The sequence below is a fragment of the Phallusia mammillata genome, chromosome 8, assembly GCF_965637545.1.
Source record: "Phallusia mammillata chromosome 8, kaPhaMamm4.hap1.1, whole genome shotgun sequence".
In the NCBI taxonomy this organism is placed as follows: domain Eukaryota; kingdom Metazoa; phylum Chordata; class Ascidiacea; order Phlebobranchia; family Ascidiidae; genus Phallusia; species Phallusia mammillata.
In genome coordinates, this window is record NC_137259.1 from 16,540,804 (window position 1) to 16,556,101 (window position 15,298).

At 36.2% G+C, this 15,298-nt stretch overlaps 3 protein-coding genes across 4 annotated transcripts; 2 read left to right on the top strand and 1 right to left on the bottom strand.

The window, feature by feature from the left end:
• Positions 1-919: 919 nt before the first annotated feature.
• Positions 920-3,736, top strand: LOC145204140 (collagen alpha-1(XIV) chain-like). 2 transcript variants are annotated; one of them, XM_080076582.1, is made up of 6 exons: positions 920-976; positions 1,569-1,757; positions 1,815-1,917; positions 2,357-2,511; positions 2,776-2,945; positions 3,399-3,736. In XM_080076582.1, exons 2-6 carry the CDS (start codon positions 1,598-1,600, stop codon positions 3,597-3,599), a joined length of 789 nt encoding a protein of 262 aa, XP_079932708.1. In that variant the 5' UTR covers positions 920-976; positions 1,569-1,597; the 3' UTR covers positions 3,600-3,736. The 2 variants fall into 2 exon arrangements, with proteins under 2 accessions (XP_079932708.1, XP_079932707.1); XM_080076581.1 differs by lacking the exon at positions 920-976 and adding an exon at positions 1,192-1,254.
• Positions 3,737-4,244: 508 nt separating this feature from the next.
• LOC145204139 (mannose-1-phosphate guanylyltransferase regulatory subunit alpha-A-like) lies at positions 4,245-8,173 on the top strand. The gene is made up of 9 exons (XM_080076580.1): positions 4,245-4,431; positions 4,818-4,915; positions 4,971-5,074; positions 5,559-5,742; positions 6,312-6,508; positions 6,907-7,189; positions 7,257-7,349; positions 7,524-7,695; positions 7,935-8,173. The coding sequence occupies exons 1-9, from the start codon at positions 4,389-4,391 to the stop codon at positions 8,033-8,035; spliced, it is 1,275 nt and encodes a 424-aa protein (XP_079932706.1). The 5' UTR covers positions 4,245-4,388; the 3' UTR covers positions 8,036-8,173.
• Positions 8,174-8,467: 294 nt separating this feature from the next.
• LOC145204137 (A-kinase anchor protein 17A-like) lies at positions 8,468-15,267 on the bottom strand. Its single transcript, XM_080076576.1, has 9 exons — positions 15,149-15,267; positions 14,646-14,858; positions 13,925-14,077; positions 12,107-12,214; positions 11,622-11,792; positions 11,408-11,556; positions 10,583-10,790; positions 9,794-9,916; positions 8,468-9,210 (listed from the first exon to the last, which is right to left on the bottom strand). Exons 1-9 carry the CDS (start codon positions 15,263-15,265, stop codon positions 9,034-9,036), a joined length of 1,419 nt encoding a protein of 472 aa, XP_079932702.1. The 5' UTR covers positions 15,266-15,267; the 3' UTR covers positions 8,468-9,033.
• Positions 15,268-15,298: the final 31 nt, after the last annotated feature.

Sequence of the window (15,298 nt, forward strand, 5' to 3'; positions counted from 1 at the left end):
AATCAAAGTTGGGATTTAAATGAAAGTTTTTTCATTAGCTTTGTCATAAACTGACGCTAAAACAACGGACGTTCAAACTTATGTGGAAAAGAGTAATGGGTCGTTTAGTCATGTTTCCTGTGTTTCACATTTTGCTGGTTAGTTGGCTATTTGTAGAAATTGAAGGTATTTTTTTTGTTATTTTTATTGTGTATATTTTTGATTTAAACTGAATAGAAGTTTATTACGTTAATTTAATCGGTAACACGGTTGTGCAATTTATTTTACTTTCTTGTGTTCAGCATTGAAATGTATGACCTGCTACGGAGCAACCAGTTTCGAGGATTGTGGTGGAAATGGGCATATAAAGGAATGCATGCCAAACGAGGTACAGTTATTATTTGATTTTTTTGCAAATTGATGTTTAACTGACCCAAAAATAATGTTTTAAATGAGACAACTAAACTCTTTAGAGCAGTGTTTCTCAACCTGGGGGTCGCGAATACGCAAGCCAACTCCGGGTGATCCATCAAAAAACTTTTTCCGTGTCTTTTGTATAACATAGCAACACACACCACAATTTAATTTATAATTGGCGCGACAGATGTTGCGATTGCATACTTCTAAGATTGTGGTTTTAGACTTTCCTTGACATAAACAGCACCAAATTGTTTAAAGATTATTGGTGACATGATCCATACCCACAATTATAAGGGGGTTTTCTGTGAGCAAAAACTGTTACAACGACGTTTGTTAGCAAATGTATGAACACATTCTGGTGGGGGTCGCGTTGTGTCAGAAAACCTCTAAAGGGCGGCGCAGAGTAAAAAGGTTGAGAAGCACTGTTTAGAGGTAGGGCCTATACTCAAATGCATAAATGACGACTTGGTTTGTTCAGAACTCTTGCGAAACTGCCATCAGACGCATTAATAAGGAGCATCAGCTTATTTTTAAACAATGTAAGGACAAAAGAGCTTGCGAAGCAAACCAATTACAGGTAACATTTACTCCAAATTTTAGCTTGTTTTCCAACAAAAAAACTGACACTTTACATCTTTGACCTAAACAGCCTACAATTTGGGTTATTTCAAAATATTTTATTTCTACTTTGATCGTTGTTTTTTTTGAAAAAAAATGTTGTAGAACACGAGGTTATCTGGCAAATCAGCACAATGCAATTCAGATCAAACCAGTTCGCTTTGTACTTGTTGTTGTGATACAGAAATGTGTAACATTGCATCTCCCACTTGTCACCCGTCTATTGTCAAAGTTCTGGTATGCTTTTGTTTTCTCCACAACGTTTAATTATTTGATACTTTTGAAATGCTCAGTTAAGTAACATAAGGTCAAATACCGTATCACTCCTTTCTACAATTAAATGACAGTTAAAATTATTTAAACGTGTCTTAAATATTTATTGTGTTGAGAAAAAAGATGAAACATATTATTAATTGTCAAGTCATGTATCATACCTTGACAAATAGTTTTTTTTTCATATTCAGTTAATGCATCTTTTAGTCTTTAATCTTCACATTATCTCTAAACATCAGTATTTTTAGTTATTTATACATATGCTCATTTACTTGCAGGCAAAAGTTGTCCAGAACATCCAAAGTTAATGCATCATGGCAAAATAACTTGCTTTAATGACAACAAACCGGGTTCTGTTTGTCAATATCAATGTTCAGATGAAGATTACTTCGTTTATCCAGCTAATCATGAAACAAATGTTTGCTTAAATAACGGAACTTGGAAACATGAGACACCATGTTGCGGAAGTAAGTTATTGTAAAAAAGTGTTTTGTTGGACTAAATTTATGGTTACAATTTTAAAGGAAGCTGCCCTCCATATTTCGTGTATGATTTTGTGGACCTTTTGTATGTCTCTATACCGGAAGGTCGTAGACGTCTTTACGCAACATTTGAGGGGTTGTTAAGGTAAGAGCCATATGCCAGGGTTGTGCAACCTGCAGCCCGCGGGACAAATGCGGCGGCACATTGATTAAAGGTTGTGCGACCCGCAGAAACGCTTGATTTCAAATGTCTTTGAAAACAAGTCTAATTATTATATATTTTTGAGCAGATCAATGCGCCTGGTGCTATTTTTTCAGCGTCCTGGTAATAATGCGGCTCGATTTAAATACGAATTTTCATTGTTAACTCAATATAGGCATATATTTGGTAGGCAAGAAAGTGACACCATCTTGTGTTATTATAGGTTCGGCCCGATATCTAACTATGGTATATTTAGCCCCACAGTGACAAAGGTTGCACACTCCTGATCTATGCCATCAGAGTTTTTGGACAAAAACAAACATACAATTTACAAATATACTCGTCAGTCGTGTCTACTTTTACGTTAAAAAAATCTTTTTAGTGTGGAAGTCGTTGCCGACGATGCGGTCAAGGGCTCTTTTGTATTTTTCGGCGAAACTCCCATCGAGTCAAGTGCAGTGAAATTTAATGACTATGGGGCAGAAGCTGATCGGTTTTTAAGGCTTCTTCGGGAACGAAGTGTTGAGCAACCCGAAGGTACCATTACTTTCACAAAACGGTGCATCTAAAATATACAGGATCGCTTGGTGCACCTTTATATCGCTTCGTGCAACTTTATAGTGCTTGCTGCACTTGTATAATGCTATGTACGCCTTTAGCTAGCGATATTAAGGTGCGCCAAGCGGTACTAATAATGCACCAAGTGATCGAAGTGATCCAAGCGATTCTGTTCATTTTAAATGTCCCCTTTAGCAAAAGCCACATCATTTTCTAATATCTGTCAAAATAATTAATTAACAGCTGTGGTTAACATTGGTGCCGCAATACAATATGCACTCGAGAATCTTTTGACACCCGAAGCCGGAATGCGAGATGGAAGAGTTCAGAAAGCGATAGCTGTTTTTACTGATCGCAATTCGGACGATGATGCTGTTGGGCCAGCAAATGAAGCAAGAAAACGTGGATACTTGGTACGGTTAAAAACAGGATAAGTTAATGTACATACGTAACTTACTTGGCCTGATGCTAGTTGTGTACATTGTTATACTCTATACAGGCTGATTGCAAATATAACTGTTACATCCTTAAACCATAGTGTATGGTTTCTAATCGGCAGGGTATTTTAAGACTTGAGGGGGGAATTTACTTTAATTTTTACATATGGCTTGCAAATAGACACTTTATCTCTGGGAATATAACCTGTAAAGTTGATAAAGGACCCAATTTTAAATGATCGTTGTGTGGTTTAGCATCTACTATGTAGTAGGAGGAATGACAACATTTTTAATTGTTAAGGGCAGAATTTCTCAAAAAACGTTGGAAAACGCTGACTCATGCAAAAACAAAGAAAAAAAATACTGTTCCTAATTATGACATAATAAACATTGGGTTAAGTGATTTAAAATCAACTAAAAATGCTTTAGGTACTCGTCTTTTACATGGGAAAGGTGGAAAGCGACTTTGACCAAACGCCGTTGAATGAAATCGCAGGAAGTAAAGATATGGTTTTCCTTTACGATGAGGCCACAGAAAATTTTGGAGCCGACAGTTGGCAATTTGTGACAGAAACTTTCTGCACGAAACCTTGTGATCACGTGGTTCACGAACATGATACTTCACTGTAACATGCGTAATCTTAAGGACGAATGACTTATTTTTTTCATGAACGTAAAACGTTTAAAGTTTAAACTTTTTCAATTGTATGGTATGTGGAAATACTAATGTGAAACTTAAAAAAAATAAAACATGCGTGTACGACAAATTGTTTTTGTCACGTGACTTACTTCGCCGCAAATATATTCAAGAGGTTTTAAATCATTCTGTTTCATGAAACAAATGAAAGAGCTAGGTTCCTTTTTTGTTTGACTAATGTAAACTAATCTTCTGTTGAAAAGGCGATTTTGAAAGGAAATTACCTTACCCATGTGTTTTAACGGTAAAAGCAATGGTAGAAGCCCCGCGAATTGCTAAACTGCTTGCAAATACTACAAATACTTAGACATGCATTTGTCTTAGTAACGTATTAAATGGAAAATGGATGATTATCAAAATTATACCAACGCCTAATCTGTTCGTACTTAATGAGTTGTTACTAAGATCGTCTTGATAAAGGTTTTTTAAAAGAGCAGTTAAGAAACAGCCACATCAGCTACAATATTGCTTGGTGTGTTTTGGACAAGAATTTATTTCATTTCTTTACAGCGTTGCAATATACAACGCTGATGGCATTTTAGTTCTTCGAAGGCCCTTTCTCTACTGTTATGGTTTATTACTGCCACGAGCACTTGGCGAACCGGTTTGCTGATAGACCACTGTTGGGATCATAGTTTGTTTCGGCAGCAGTAAGAACCGCAGTCAACTATTAATACGTATTAGTACAAGTTTATGAAGACAAAATTATTGCATCAAAAACAATGAAGCTCAAGGCAGTTATATTAGTAGGAGGGCCACAAAAAGGTAAGTTTAATGTGTATTAGTAGTAAAAATGTACGGAAACCTGTTAATCAACGTTCTATAACGCATTTTTACTTGTTTAGTCCAATATAGTGTCAATTAATGTAAAATATGCGTAGTTCTGTACATAAGTGTACGTAATTATGTCAAAATATTGTAAAAAATTAAGTATTAAAACGTCAAGGAGTTGATACTTCATACAACGACTGTAGCTTCTTCTAATCGCGCCGTTGTATTCTTATAGCCGGAGGCGTTATATGTAGTACAGCACTTAACAAGCGATGTAAATAATCCATATGCTTTTAAGAAATACACGGCTTTTTTCATGACCATCAAATGCCCAACTTTTTGTGTTCTCTTAACAATTACTTATGGTTTGACTTAAACAGGAACACGATTTCGCCCTCTAAGCTTGGACACACCAAAGCCACTCTTTCCTATTGCTGGTTTTCCTCTTGTACACCATCACATCGAAGCATGCAGCAAGGTATGGTTATAAAAAAATTCCAGAAGATTGCTGATATAACCTTACTATTTGTTAGATTCCAGAAATATCGGAAATTTTGTTGATCGGCTTCTTTCAGCCAACGGACGCCATCAAACGTTTTTTAAAAAGAGAAAGACAAGCACATAACAAACCAATCAGGTGATTACAACAAACATACAAATTCTTGACTGCAACTAATCTATGCAACATTTTGTAGTTTAACTTGTCTACAACAACATGTTGGGAAGTCAGTTGAATGATTTCAGAGTTAATCATATGGTAACCGGCTCTTTGTTACTAATAATAAGTGATAGTCATTGGGGCATTAACGCCCGAATCCGTAATAATTCGATCGTAGTTCTTAATGCTGATTTTAAAAAGTTTCGTTTCAACTTTACATCAATTTTATTCACTCACCCAAGGCTTACAAATGCCATGTTTCTTAAGCTGTCAATGCGTTTGGTTAATGCATCTTATCATCGCTAAGATCACTATCTATCGCATCTCATAATGACCTTATTCCCCGTTAAGCAGCACGGTCGTTGAGAACTTATGCAAGAGCTTCTAAATGCCACTGCTAAGACAAGACACTTTACGACGTTTATCAGTATATGTCCTTCAGTTCATCCTTTACATTTTTCAGTTACCTTCAGGAGTACACAATGCTTGGCACAGCAGGCTGCATATATCACTTTCGTGATGTGATCATGAACGGAGAACCAGATGCATTTTTCCTCATGTTCAGTGACGTATTTTGCGAATATCCCTTGAAACAAATGATGAAGTTTAAAGAAAAGTTTATGCCATATGTCATGATGACCGTCGAGGTAGTGACGTAACAACCAACCTGACGTAATATTAGCTTTTGGTGTAAAAATTCCGTATATATTTGGTTTGTTAAAGTTACCTGTGATATACCCATGTCTGTGATATGGTTAGCCTACTGTATTTACTCGATTTTTATCCGACCTCGATTGTAAGCCGCAGGCTGGAATTTTAGAGACTAATGTTTCATAACACATATTTTTGTTGTTACATAGTATAACTATTTGCTAATATCTGTTAGTTACGTTGATAATTGTACCCAGCAGAACATATATCGACGTATAATCTGTACATACATACGAATTTTGAACCCTAAGTAGATTAAAAAGATGGAGTGTAGAAATATTATCGGTCGGACAAACGGCAGGTAAAAAAACAAGCAGAGGCTTACAATCGAGTGAAAGCGGTACTTGAAACACGTCCTAAAAATGTTGTGGAACAATACAATTACCATTTTAAAATCACATAAAAATACCATAAAGCGATAAGTTGTGTTCCTAAACCCAGGCCGGAGAGTGACAACACCTAACTTCATAACTTCACGCACAAATATCTTTATTACTAAAATCAGGTCCCAAAGGACCAGTCACAACACTATGGATGTGCTGGAATCAATCCAACAACCCACGAAGTTGTGCATTATATTGAGAAGCCGGACAGCTTTGTCAGCCGAGATATTAATGCGGGAGTGTACCTTCTCAGCACTGAAATATTCCAAAACATAAGTAGTCTTTTTCAACGACGTCTGCGTCCAAGCGTATCAGTAGAGTAAGTCAATTTATGTTCTGTTTCTGGATGCTGGGGTAAAGCTTATTGCTAGGATTACTTATAAGTAATTGCTGGATAACCTATGTATATACGTTTGTTTCATTGAAAGCAAGAACAACCTTGTGTGGTAAAATACTAACACGTAACACCTTGTACGAATAAAGCTCTTTGGCATGTGCTATTAAAAAGCTTAAAACAAACTACATTAGGCAACTGTCTGCTGTTTTGTGCAAACAAAAACTAATCAACAGCACAAGACTCAAACCAAAAGAACAATTTGCTTCTATGGCATATGAATCTTACATAGACAATGCACGTTTTTGCCAGTTTAACTTTAAGTGTAATTTCAGTATTTACTTGTTTATGAAACCTTACCTTTCTTCTGTTTTTGTGTTCAGAGAAGATTTGTTTAAACTTGCCGAGCAGGGATCTTCGATTGGTGCCAGCAGAATCAGTTTGGAAAATGACCTGTTACCTATTATGGCTGCCACGGGAAAGCTATTTGCTTATCAAAGCTCAAATTTCTGGCTAAATATCAAGTCTGCCGGCTCAGCCCTGTATGCAAATCGCGCCATTTTGGAATCCTATAAAACTACTCATCCGGAGCGGCTGGGTGGACTCTCGAATTATCGTGGAAACGTTTTTGTTCATCCCACTGCAGAAATAGATCCTACAGCAGTGGTAATTTTTTTATTTGCAATTTCTATTTTGTTTTCCGGTTTTAAACATTTCGTTTTGGTTGCATTAGATTGGACCGGATGTAACGATTGGAGCGGGCGTTATAATTGGACGTGGAGTTCGAGTAAAGAATGCTATGGTTTTGGATGGAGCAATTTTAAAGGTGAAATGTACTTTCCGTATTTATTGCAAGCAATACTACTTGTTTCTGTTGGGTTAATCGTCTGGCTCTAGCACCAATGCAGCCAACATGACTATAGCACACAGTCACAAGTATTTTTGTTACGAAATAACAAACCACGCTTGCCCAAATAAAAAATCATTTTTTTAACTGTAGGACCACTGCTGCATTTTGCACAGCATTATAGGCTGGCATTGTGTGGTTGGAGAGTGGAGCAGGGTAGAAGGAACGCCCACTGAAATAAATCCTAACGCGCCACACGCTACAACGGACAACTTTTATCTGTTTGATGATGCTGGGCGTCTACGACCTTCTATTACTACACTAGGTAAGCTAAGCCGCGAAAAGTAACTAAAGCTGTACTAAACCAGCGGAAGTTAGGGCCAAAAACATCAGCATCCAAATTTTACCCAATCGCCCTTCAGAGTTTAGAAGGAAGCATAGCCTAGTTGCCTCTCTGGGTGCAATGTAGCCTACATTTTCAATTCGCAGAAACATTAAACGAGTACAAAACAAACGGGATTGAAATGTATATTAACCTAAAATTGTATTTTTATTCACCTGTAGGACGCGACGTTACTCTTCCACCCGAAATCCACATTCGGAACTCGATTGTTATGCCACACAAAGACCTGAGCCGTGGTTTCAAGAATCAGATTCTAATGTAATAAACTCATTGTCATATTTTACCTTTTCTGCGACTTTGTCACACGGTTGCCTTTTAATTACTAGGACATGTTTGTAAAAAATACATTTTGTACTGTTTTCGCATATTTCTTTGCAATAAATCGTAGCTTGAACGATTATTATCGGCGTACCGCCTTGGCACAGCGTATTTTATCGCTTGGCCGAACTTTTCTACGACTTTTTGCCTCTGCTGGTTTTGTTACAAGACCAAACTACGTATATAGCCGAGTAGTTAACGCAGCCGCCTATTGTTCACAACATCGTGGGTTCTAGTCCTGTTCCGGTAACTTGTGTTTCCTTGAACAAGAAACTGGAGAGGCATTGCTTCAGTCCAGTGAAAACAAATTGGAAGTTAAATTCAAGTAACCAACGCCCGAAGTAAAAAAAAAATCGAATAAAAATGATCCAAGAGATTTGAGGCGGGCAAAAAACAGTTTGGTTCATTAGCTGATCGGTTCATAAAGCAACAATATTCGCAACACAGTAGTACATAATGTAGCACGGCTGTCTAAAATGTCTTCTGAAAACGTCTTTCTACAGGCTATGTGTCGTTGTCGGTCGAGATATTGAAAATAACACATCCTTGTTAAGTGGAATGTTTGCAAACGAACCGCGAAGGCTTAATGAATATTCGCGTGTCTTGGACATCGCACAAACACAATTGTCCACATGGGCTTTAAATCAAAAATAAAAGAAACATCATGTTCAAGGAGACAGAAAAAACGCCAAAATGACATGAGCCATCACAATGTGTCTGAAGACTAATTTACGACACTTTTTGACACAAGTCAACATTAGAGTAAGTATCGACTAAACGGAGTACATCCAAATTCCATGACGTCATACAAGAATGACGTAGCATGCCTATAGCCCAGTATCAGAAACAATAACACATACAGAGGTACTGCTATTATGCCGCTACTTTTTGTTTTGAACTTTTTAGGTAACCCTGATATTTAGGTGGGTTTTATACAGTGGGTTATCTTGGGGAAAGAGATTCAGATGATCGGACGACAATAGCCGATGAAAGGTGTTTCCCCGATTTCAAATGTTTCATTGCCTTTTTCCTTCGTTTCTCTCCTTTTTTGTAATCTTCGTCGAGTTTTCTCTTCAAAAGGCGGGATTTCATTTCAAGCTCCTTTCGCTTTAGCTTTTCCTAAAGAACGAAATTGTAAGAAACGGAAATTGATGTAAATTGGTACACAATAAATTTCTTATGTTAACTGCACAATACCTAATTTATGTTGTACATTAAATCCTTATGGTGATATATCTTGATGTAACACACCCGCCTAAAAATGACCGGGCCGAAACCGAATATTAGGGCAAATCAGGCCAAATAATTTCGGCTGAATAAGGATAAACCTAAAATTTATTTTTTATGGATGTTTTGAACTGAATCTTGTGTTGTTAATCCATGTCAATTTATGTATGACAACCCATAAAAACTTTTGTCATATGTTTGGCTGAAATAAATATTGTAGAGAGAACGATTTCTTAATATAGGAGTTATATAATTTGAACGGTTGATTGTAGAAACTTTAGGCATTGAATACATGAAGTTAAAAAGTTCGGTTTCGGCAGAATTCTTAGAAAAGTTGGGGCCGAAACCGAAACATCGGTGCAACATTGTGTTATACAATGTTGTTTTTGAAAACACAAGTGTTGCCATATTGTTTCCGTTTTAATACAGTTTACAAATTTTTTTTCTTTAATTTTACGTGGACTAAATAATTTACTCTTTTTCTTTCTTCCTTTTCCCTCCGTTTCCGTTCCTCAGTTTCTTTTTTCTTTCTCTCTTCTTCCGCCTTTTTCGCGATTTCTCTTTCCAGTCTTTCCACCTCAGCTTGTTGGGCTTCGTTCTGTTTGCAAACACACAGTGAAAATTTTTTAATATTTTTCCTTGAAATAAGCAGATAAACAGCTAATATGAAAAAAGAAATCGGTAAAGTGAACAAAGTAAACAGCCTGTCTGAACACACAATCCAATATGTATACGTATTTCTGAATTGCAAGATCTTTTCAAATTGGACGAATGAGCTACCACCGACCGAATTAATGAAATACCTTTTCACAAACGAACAATAAACACAGAGCGTTATAAACGAGTATTCCGTGATCGCTGGTCTACATAGACGCTTCAGGGCTGATCCTAGTATGAATGTATTCATATCAGCTGACCAATGGTTAAACAGGCAATTCCCCACTACGAAGCTGACATGTGCAGCAAAGTCTGTGTAGCTCATTTGGTAGAGCGCGAATTCCAAAAAAACTCGTGGGTTCGAATCCCACCGCAGGCTAGAGTTTTCTAGCCTGTGCCTGGCCATATGGAAATGCTTGGGAGACCGGCTTGATTCGGTATAACGCCTTCAATCTACTATCTAGCACAGAGCTGTGTACGGGTTAATTTGGGGGTTCTAATCCGAAAGTACTAGCCCCAAAATCTGACCTGAAGCACTTTTTATCGCCTTTTCATGAGACCGTTTGCCAGATTTATTTAACCAACAACAAAGATATTTTTTCCATACCTTGACTCTATCAAGAAGTTCGCTTAATAACCGAATAGATTCAAGTTTTCTTTGTGCCAACATAAGTTTTCTCTCTTCCATTGCGATCTTCAGCGCTAGTTTTGCAGCTTCCTCTTTTTCCTTTTTCTCTCGTCTCTTTCTGCTCCTTTTTTCCTCTCGTTTTTTTCTTCTCTCCTCCTGATCACGTATCTCTTGCAATTCGCGTTCCCTGTGACAAATTTTTGTTTGTTTAACTTAGTTTTACAATTCTTATTTTTCGTAAACAGTTCCATACACGTTTGTACACCAATACTTTACATAGTTATTTGTTAACCAAGACAAATTGTATATTTTTCCAAGAAAAACCCAAAATCCCCACTCTCTAAAACCTGCACACAGGTATTTAGTCATAGGACGAGCTAAGCCAGAACCCGATTACTAAGTACCTTTGCATTTTTGATGCTCGGTGCTTGGCCGAGCAGTTGCACAAACTGACCCAAACATTACATTTGCATATTTTTGGCCTCCTAACAAACAAAACTAGTGTTCGAAAGGGTATTCAAAACACAAAAATGACTGTTTTTAAATTGCTAGAATTAGATGGTGAAAAAACGCCTACTTTTGGGGCCTGTACAGCTTAATACATTGCTGGAGACGTAAGCGACCTTGGAAAGCTCTAAAACTAATCTGGAATTGGGATTGTTTGTGACGTCACAATGTACAGAGCGTGCTCGGCCGACAATTGAATCAAACAGAACAATTGCAGTTTTGGCCAATCCCTCCCCGTAATGCAAGCAAAGTGGAAGAATTTAATACTGCTTTGATGTAATAAAGTTGAAGTCTTACCTTTCTTCATTTGCTTTTCGTTCTTTTGCTTCGCGCTCTTTACGTTTTTCATCTTCACGCGCTTGCTGCAATCTTTCAATTTTCTGCTTCTCCAACAAACGATGATTGATTGTGTCAGCGCTAAGATGCTTTGTGCGATCAAAATCGACCTATGAAGCACATTTCAGAATTTGCATAAAACTGTGATAAAATTTCTTTGGTTTAACAAAGTTACCTTAATTGTTGCTGCTACACCTTTTCCATCGGATTCTTTAGCAACAAGTTTCTTGCCTTTTAAAGCGTTCATGCACTTTGCAAAACCAATGTATTCTGTGTATTGCACATAAACTTCAAAGTTTAACCTTGATCCAAAGCTAAATGTCTGAAAGTTGTTTCCAGATGTGGCCTGTAAAATGCAATTGACACAAAATCGTTATTAAGTTTTAAAGATTAACAATAATGTACATCTAAAATGTAATAGAATATAGTACATTTAAAAACAATTTCCTGTATTTAGCAATGTTAAAAAGTATTTAGAATGTTGTAATCGCGTCTTACAAGAAATTATAAGGGCCAACATGCTTCGTTGGACATGCTTTATAGTTTTTGCATTTCGGCAAATGCTCATGCCATCTTCAGTGATATGTGGCTACATCAGTCACAACCGTGAATTGCACAAATTATAATAATAAGGCAGCTCTATCAACAACATAATCCTACCTGCACATCAGATCTGTATGGGTCCAACATGGGTATGTCAATATTTCGAATTTCACCATACGACAAAAAAGCCAATTTGACAAGTTCTTCGCTTACAGTCTGTGATTTCTGAAATTGCAAGTAACATTAGGGATGAAGTAAGGGAATGACTGACATATCTGTGTTTATTAATGCTCTAAAGTTGTAATCTTTTGCACATTTTCTTTTGGCATTTGGATTGAGGAGACTACTTTTTTATGGCCCCGACAATACCATTTTTCTTGATTCTAAAAAGAAATCCCTTTAGATGTTCCCGGTCCTGCTTAGCATAACTATTCCAAAAACTCAAATATTTTTTTTGAAAGTTGCAAGATGGTTGCAGACTTCTAAAAAACTTTTTATGACCTTTGTTCAAATTCTGGTTTAAAAAACACTGCCCTGAGCAGTTGAATTTATGAATAGTTCACATGAAAGTAACATCAGCAAATATAGTCAAGTGGGGTAAAAAAAAACAATTTTTTGAAACTTTGTTGCCAAACTTTTATTTTAGGCAACAAAAGGTCAGTTTTTCTTCCCAACAAAGCTGATAGGACTACTTTTATAGTTATGTGACAAGTTTTCAATTTTACTAAAAAACAAAAAAAATATTTGACAAAAACTGTTGTTCTTTTTTAACCCGAAAAAGGTACAAAAAAAAACAATGTCGGGGTAAAAAAAAACAAGTGGACATTAGGACCATTTAAAAAAAAATTAAGTGGCAGTTGGAACTTCAATTCAATTATATGAACTTAATCAACCATCTTAAAGTCAAACATAAGACAGAAATTTCATTAACAACTCTGTTACAATAAATAAGCCAAAAAAACACTAGCCACATAAAATTCTTTGTTTTCGAAATTTTACAAACCAAACTTACAGCAGTTAGTAAACTGTTTGTAAATTATTAAAACACTTTCAAATTGGTGCTAAGACTTTCCATGGCTTTGTACCTTTATTGTACTGCATTTATTGCCTTTGATTTGGTCTTTTTTGTCATTTACCAGTCTTTTGTTGGTATGCAACTAGGTTTAAATAGAGCTCACCCACTTGCTGATCGGTCATGTAACCTAAAACCTTATTGAAATAAAGTTTAATTTTCTACCCAAAACTGCTTGAATTACCACATAATGATTTGATAACCTCTTTTTCTTACTTTGTAGCATTTTTCTTTAGGCCTGGATCCCAATTTGTACTTTTAGCCATGCAGGTATACTTTTTGGTAAACATTTCTCCAAAACTGGGCCCCCAAAGCAATTTTATACAACTTTGGTGTAAGTACATGTTTTATAGGCTTTCTTTTTTATTTTCTAAACTTCCAGGTGACAAATAAAAATGTTTGGGCAAAAAAAATTTTTGGGGTGCAAAAAATACATAGTTTTTTATTACCCCATTCCTATAGAACCGGTTGGGGTAAAAACGAACAACAAGATATCTGAAAAAATTTAGAAACTAGCCAAGTGGAGTCTTTTTTGTTTAATAGGTCATAGTTATGACACAACACAGAACAAAGGTCATTGACACCAGACTTGTAATAAAAAATCTGCAGGAAAGTTTCTAAAGGTTGTTGAAGACTTTTTAACATACGAATTTTACTACTGTTGTTTCAACCTGCAGATCATTGCCTACAAACAAAATCTGAGAATGGTTTATGGCTTATTTTATAGGTAGAGAATAAATACATCCTATGAAAAAGAAACCATTTAAAAAAAAAATTTGGTTCAGCTGTGAGGGTATTGTTTTTTTTACCCCAACTTCAGCAAAATTTTTTTTACCCCATTTGACTATACATCCTGAACTTACTTTGCTTGTGAAGAATTTGCAGGGAACGTTTTGTAGATGTACTGTATCCGGTCGTTCACCAGGCAACATCTCGTCAAATTCTTTGGAATCTCGAAAAAATGAGTCCCAGTCGTGTCTGGTGGGAAAGGAAACTTTGCTTTCGCCACAGGATATCTGAAAATAATATTTAAAAGCTAACAAGGTAATATTGCTGAAATAATGGTTCTGGCACTTTACAGGTTTATGGAACACAAGGGAAAAAAACACACATAGCCATTTTGGTTCAGTGAATGAATAAGATTGCATTTGGTAACCAAAGTTTGTTACATAAACATTGTTTTATTATTATGCCATTACAACAGGATAAAAATCAGACGCCCTTACAAAAAACAACGCTTTACAGAAATGGCTGATGCCTAATAATTAACAATGACAAAATTTTTAAGAATTGCTCCATCCAAGGGTCAATCAATACTTTTTGATGCAACAAGTTCCACTCTCAAAGCCAAACTTAGTGACCATAACCCTTGTTGTGATGTAACAAACAAATAATAGCAAACACAATTGTTAAGAACAAAACCTCTTTATGCAAGTAGTGGTAAAAATGCAAAACACTCTCTGGTGTAAATTGAGTTTTTACATAAATCTGTGATTGCGACCTACTGTTTCTGGACCCCTGTGCTATACAACTATTGAAGCTTTGGTGGGCAGCAGAAAAAAGTATACATTAATACATGCTGACCTTTAAATGGACAGGAAAACCAGAAAGTTTTATCTGTTTTCCATCCAGCATTGTTACAAAGGTGGGTAATAGAAGCTTATTCTCAACTTCTCCTTCAAATCTTACGAAGTCCAGAGTGCTTTTTGATACTCGCAGAAGTGTGAACTGATGCGGGGTGCACATGATTTTGATCTTTTCCATTACTTCCCAATTGGAGATGGTTTGACCAGCCACCTGGTAAAGTAACAGATGTCCACAAAGTTAAATATGGTGGGCCTAATAGATTTCTCAGCAAACACCTACATTAGAAAAAAAATTAGCAGTAATTTTAGTCAAGAATGAACGTTAACATTTACACTCAATACAAAAGTGACCCATTCACTTGATATTCAAATCTTTGTTATTTTAATCCCCAAAACATTTGTTAGTTTATTCCCATAAACAGGGGTAGTTTAAGATTGTTTGATTATGATATTTATCAATGGACAGTTATTATCAAACAATATTAAATTGCTGTAACCTACCTTTAGTTTGGGCAAGGTCACACATATGTTAACTTTGGCAATCGGTTTCAGATAAAGATTGAGCTGCTCGCTCAGTGCGACAGCATCTGACAAATCACTAATAAGTGATGTATTCATAATGACACAAACCCCTAAGCCCTATTGATTCTA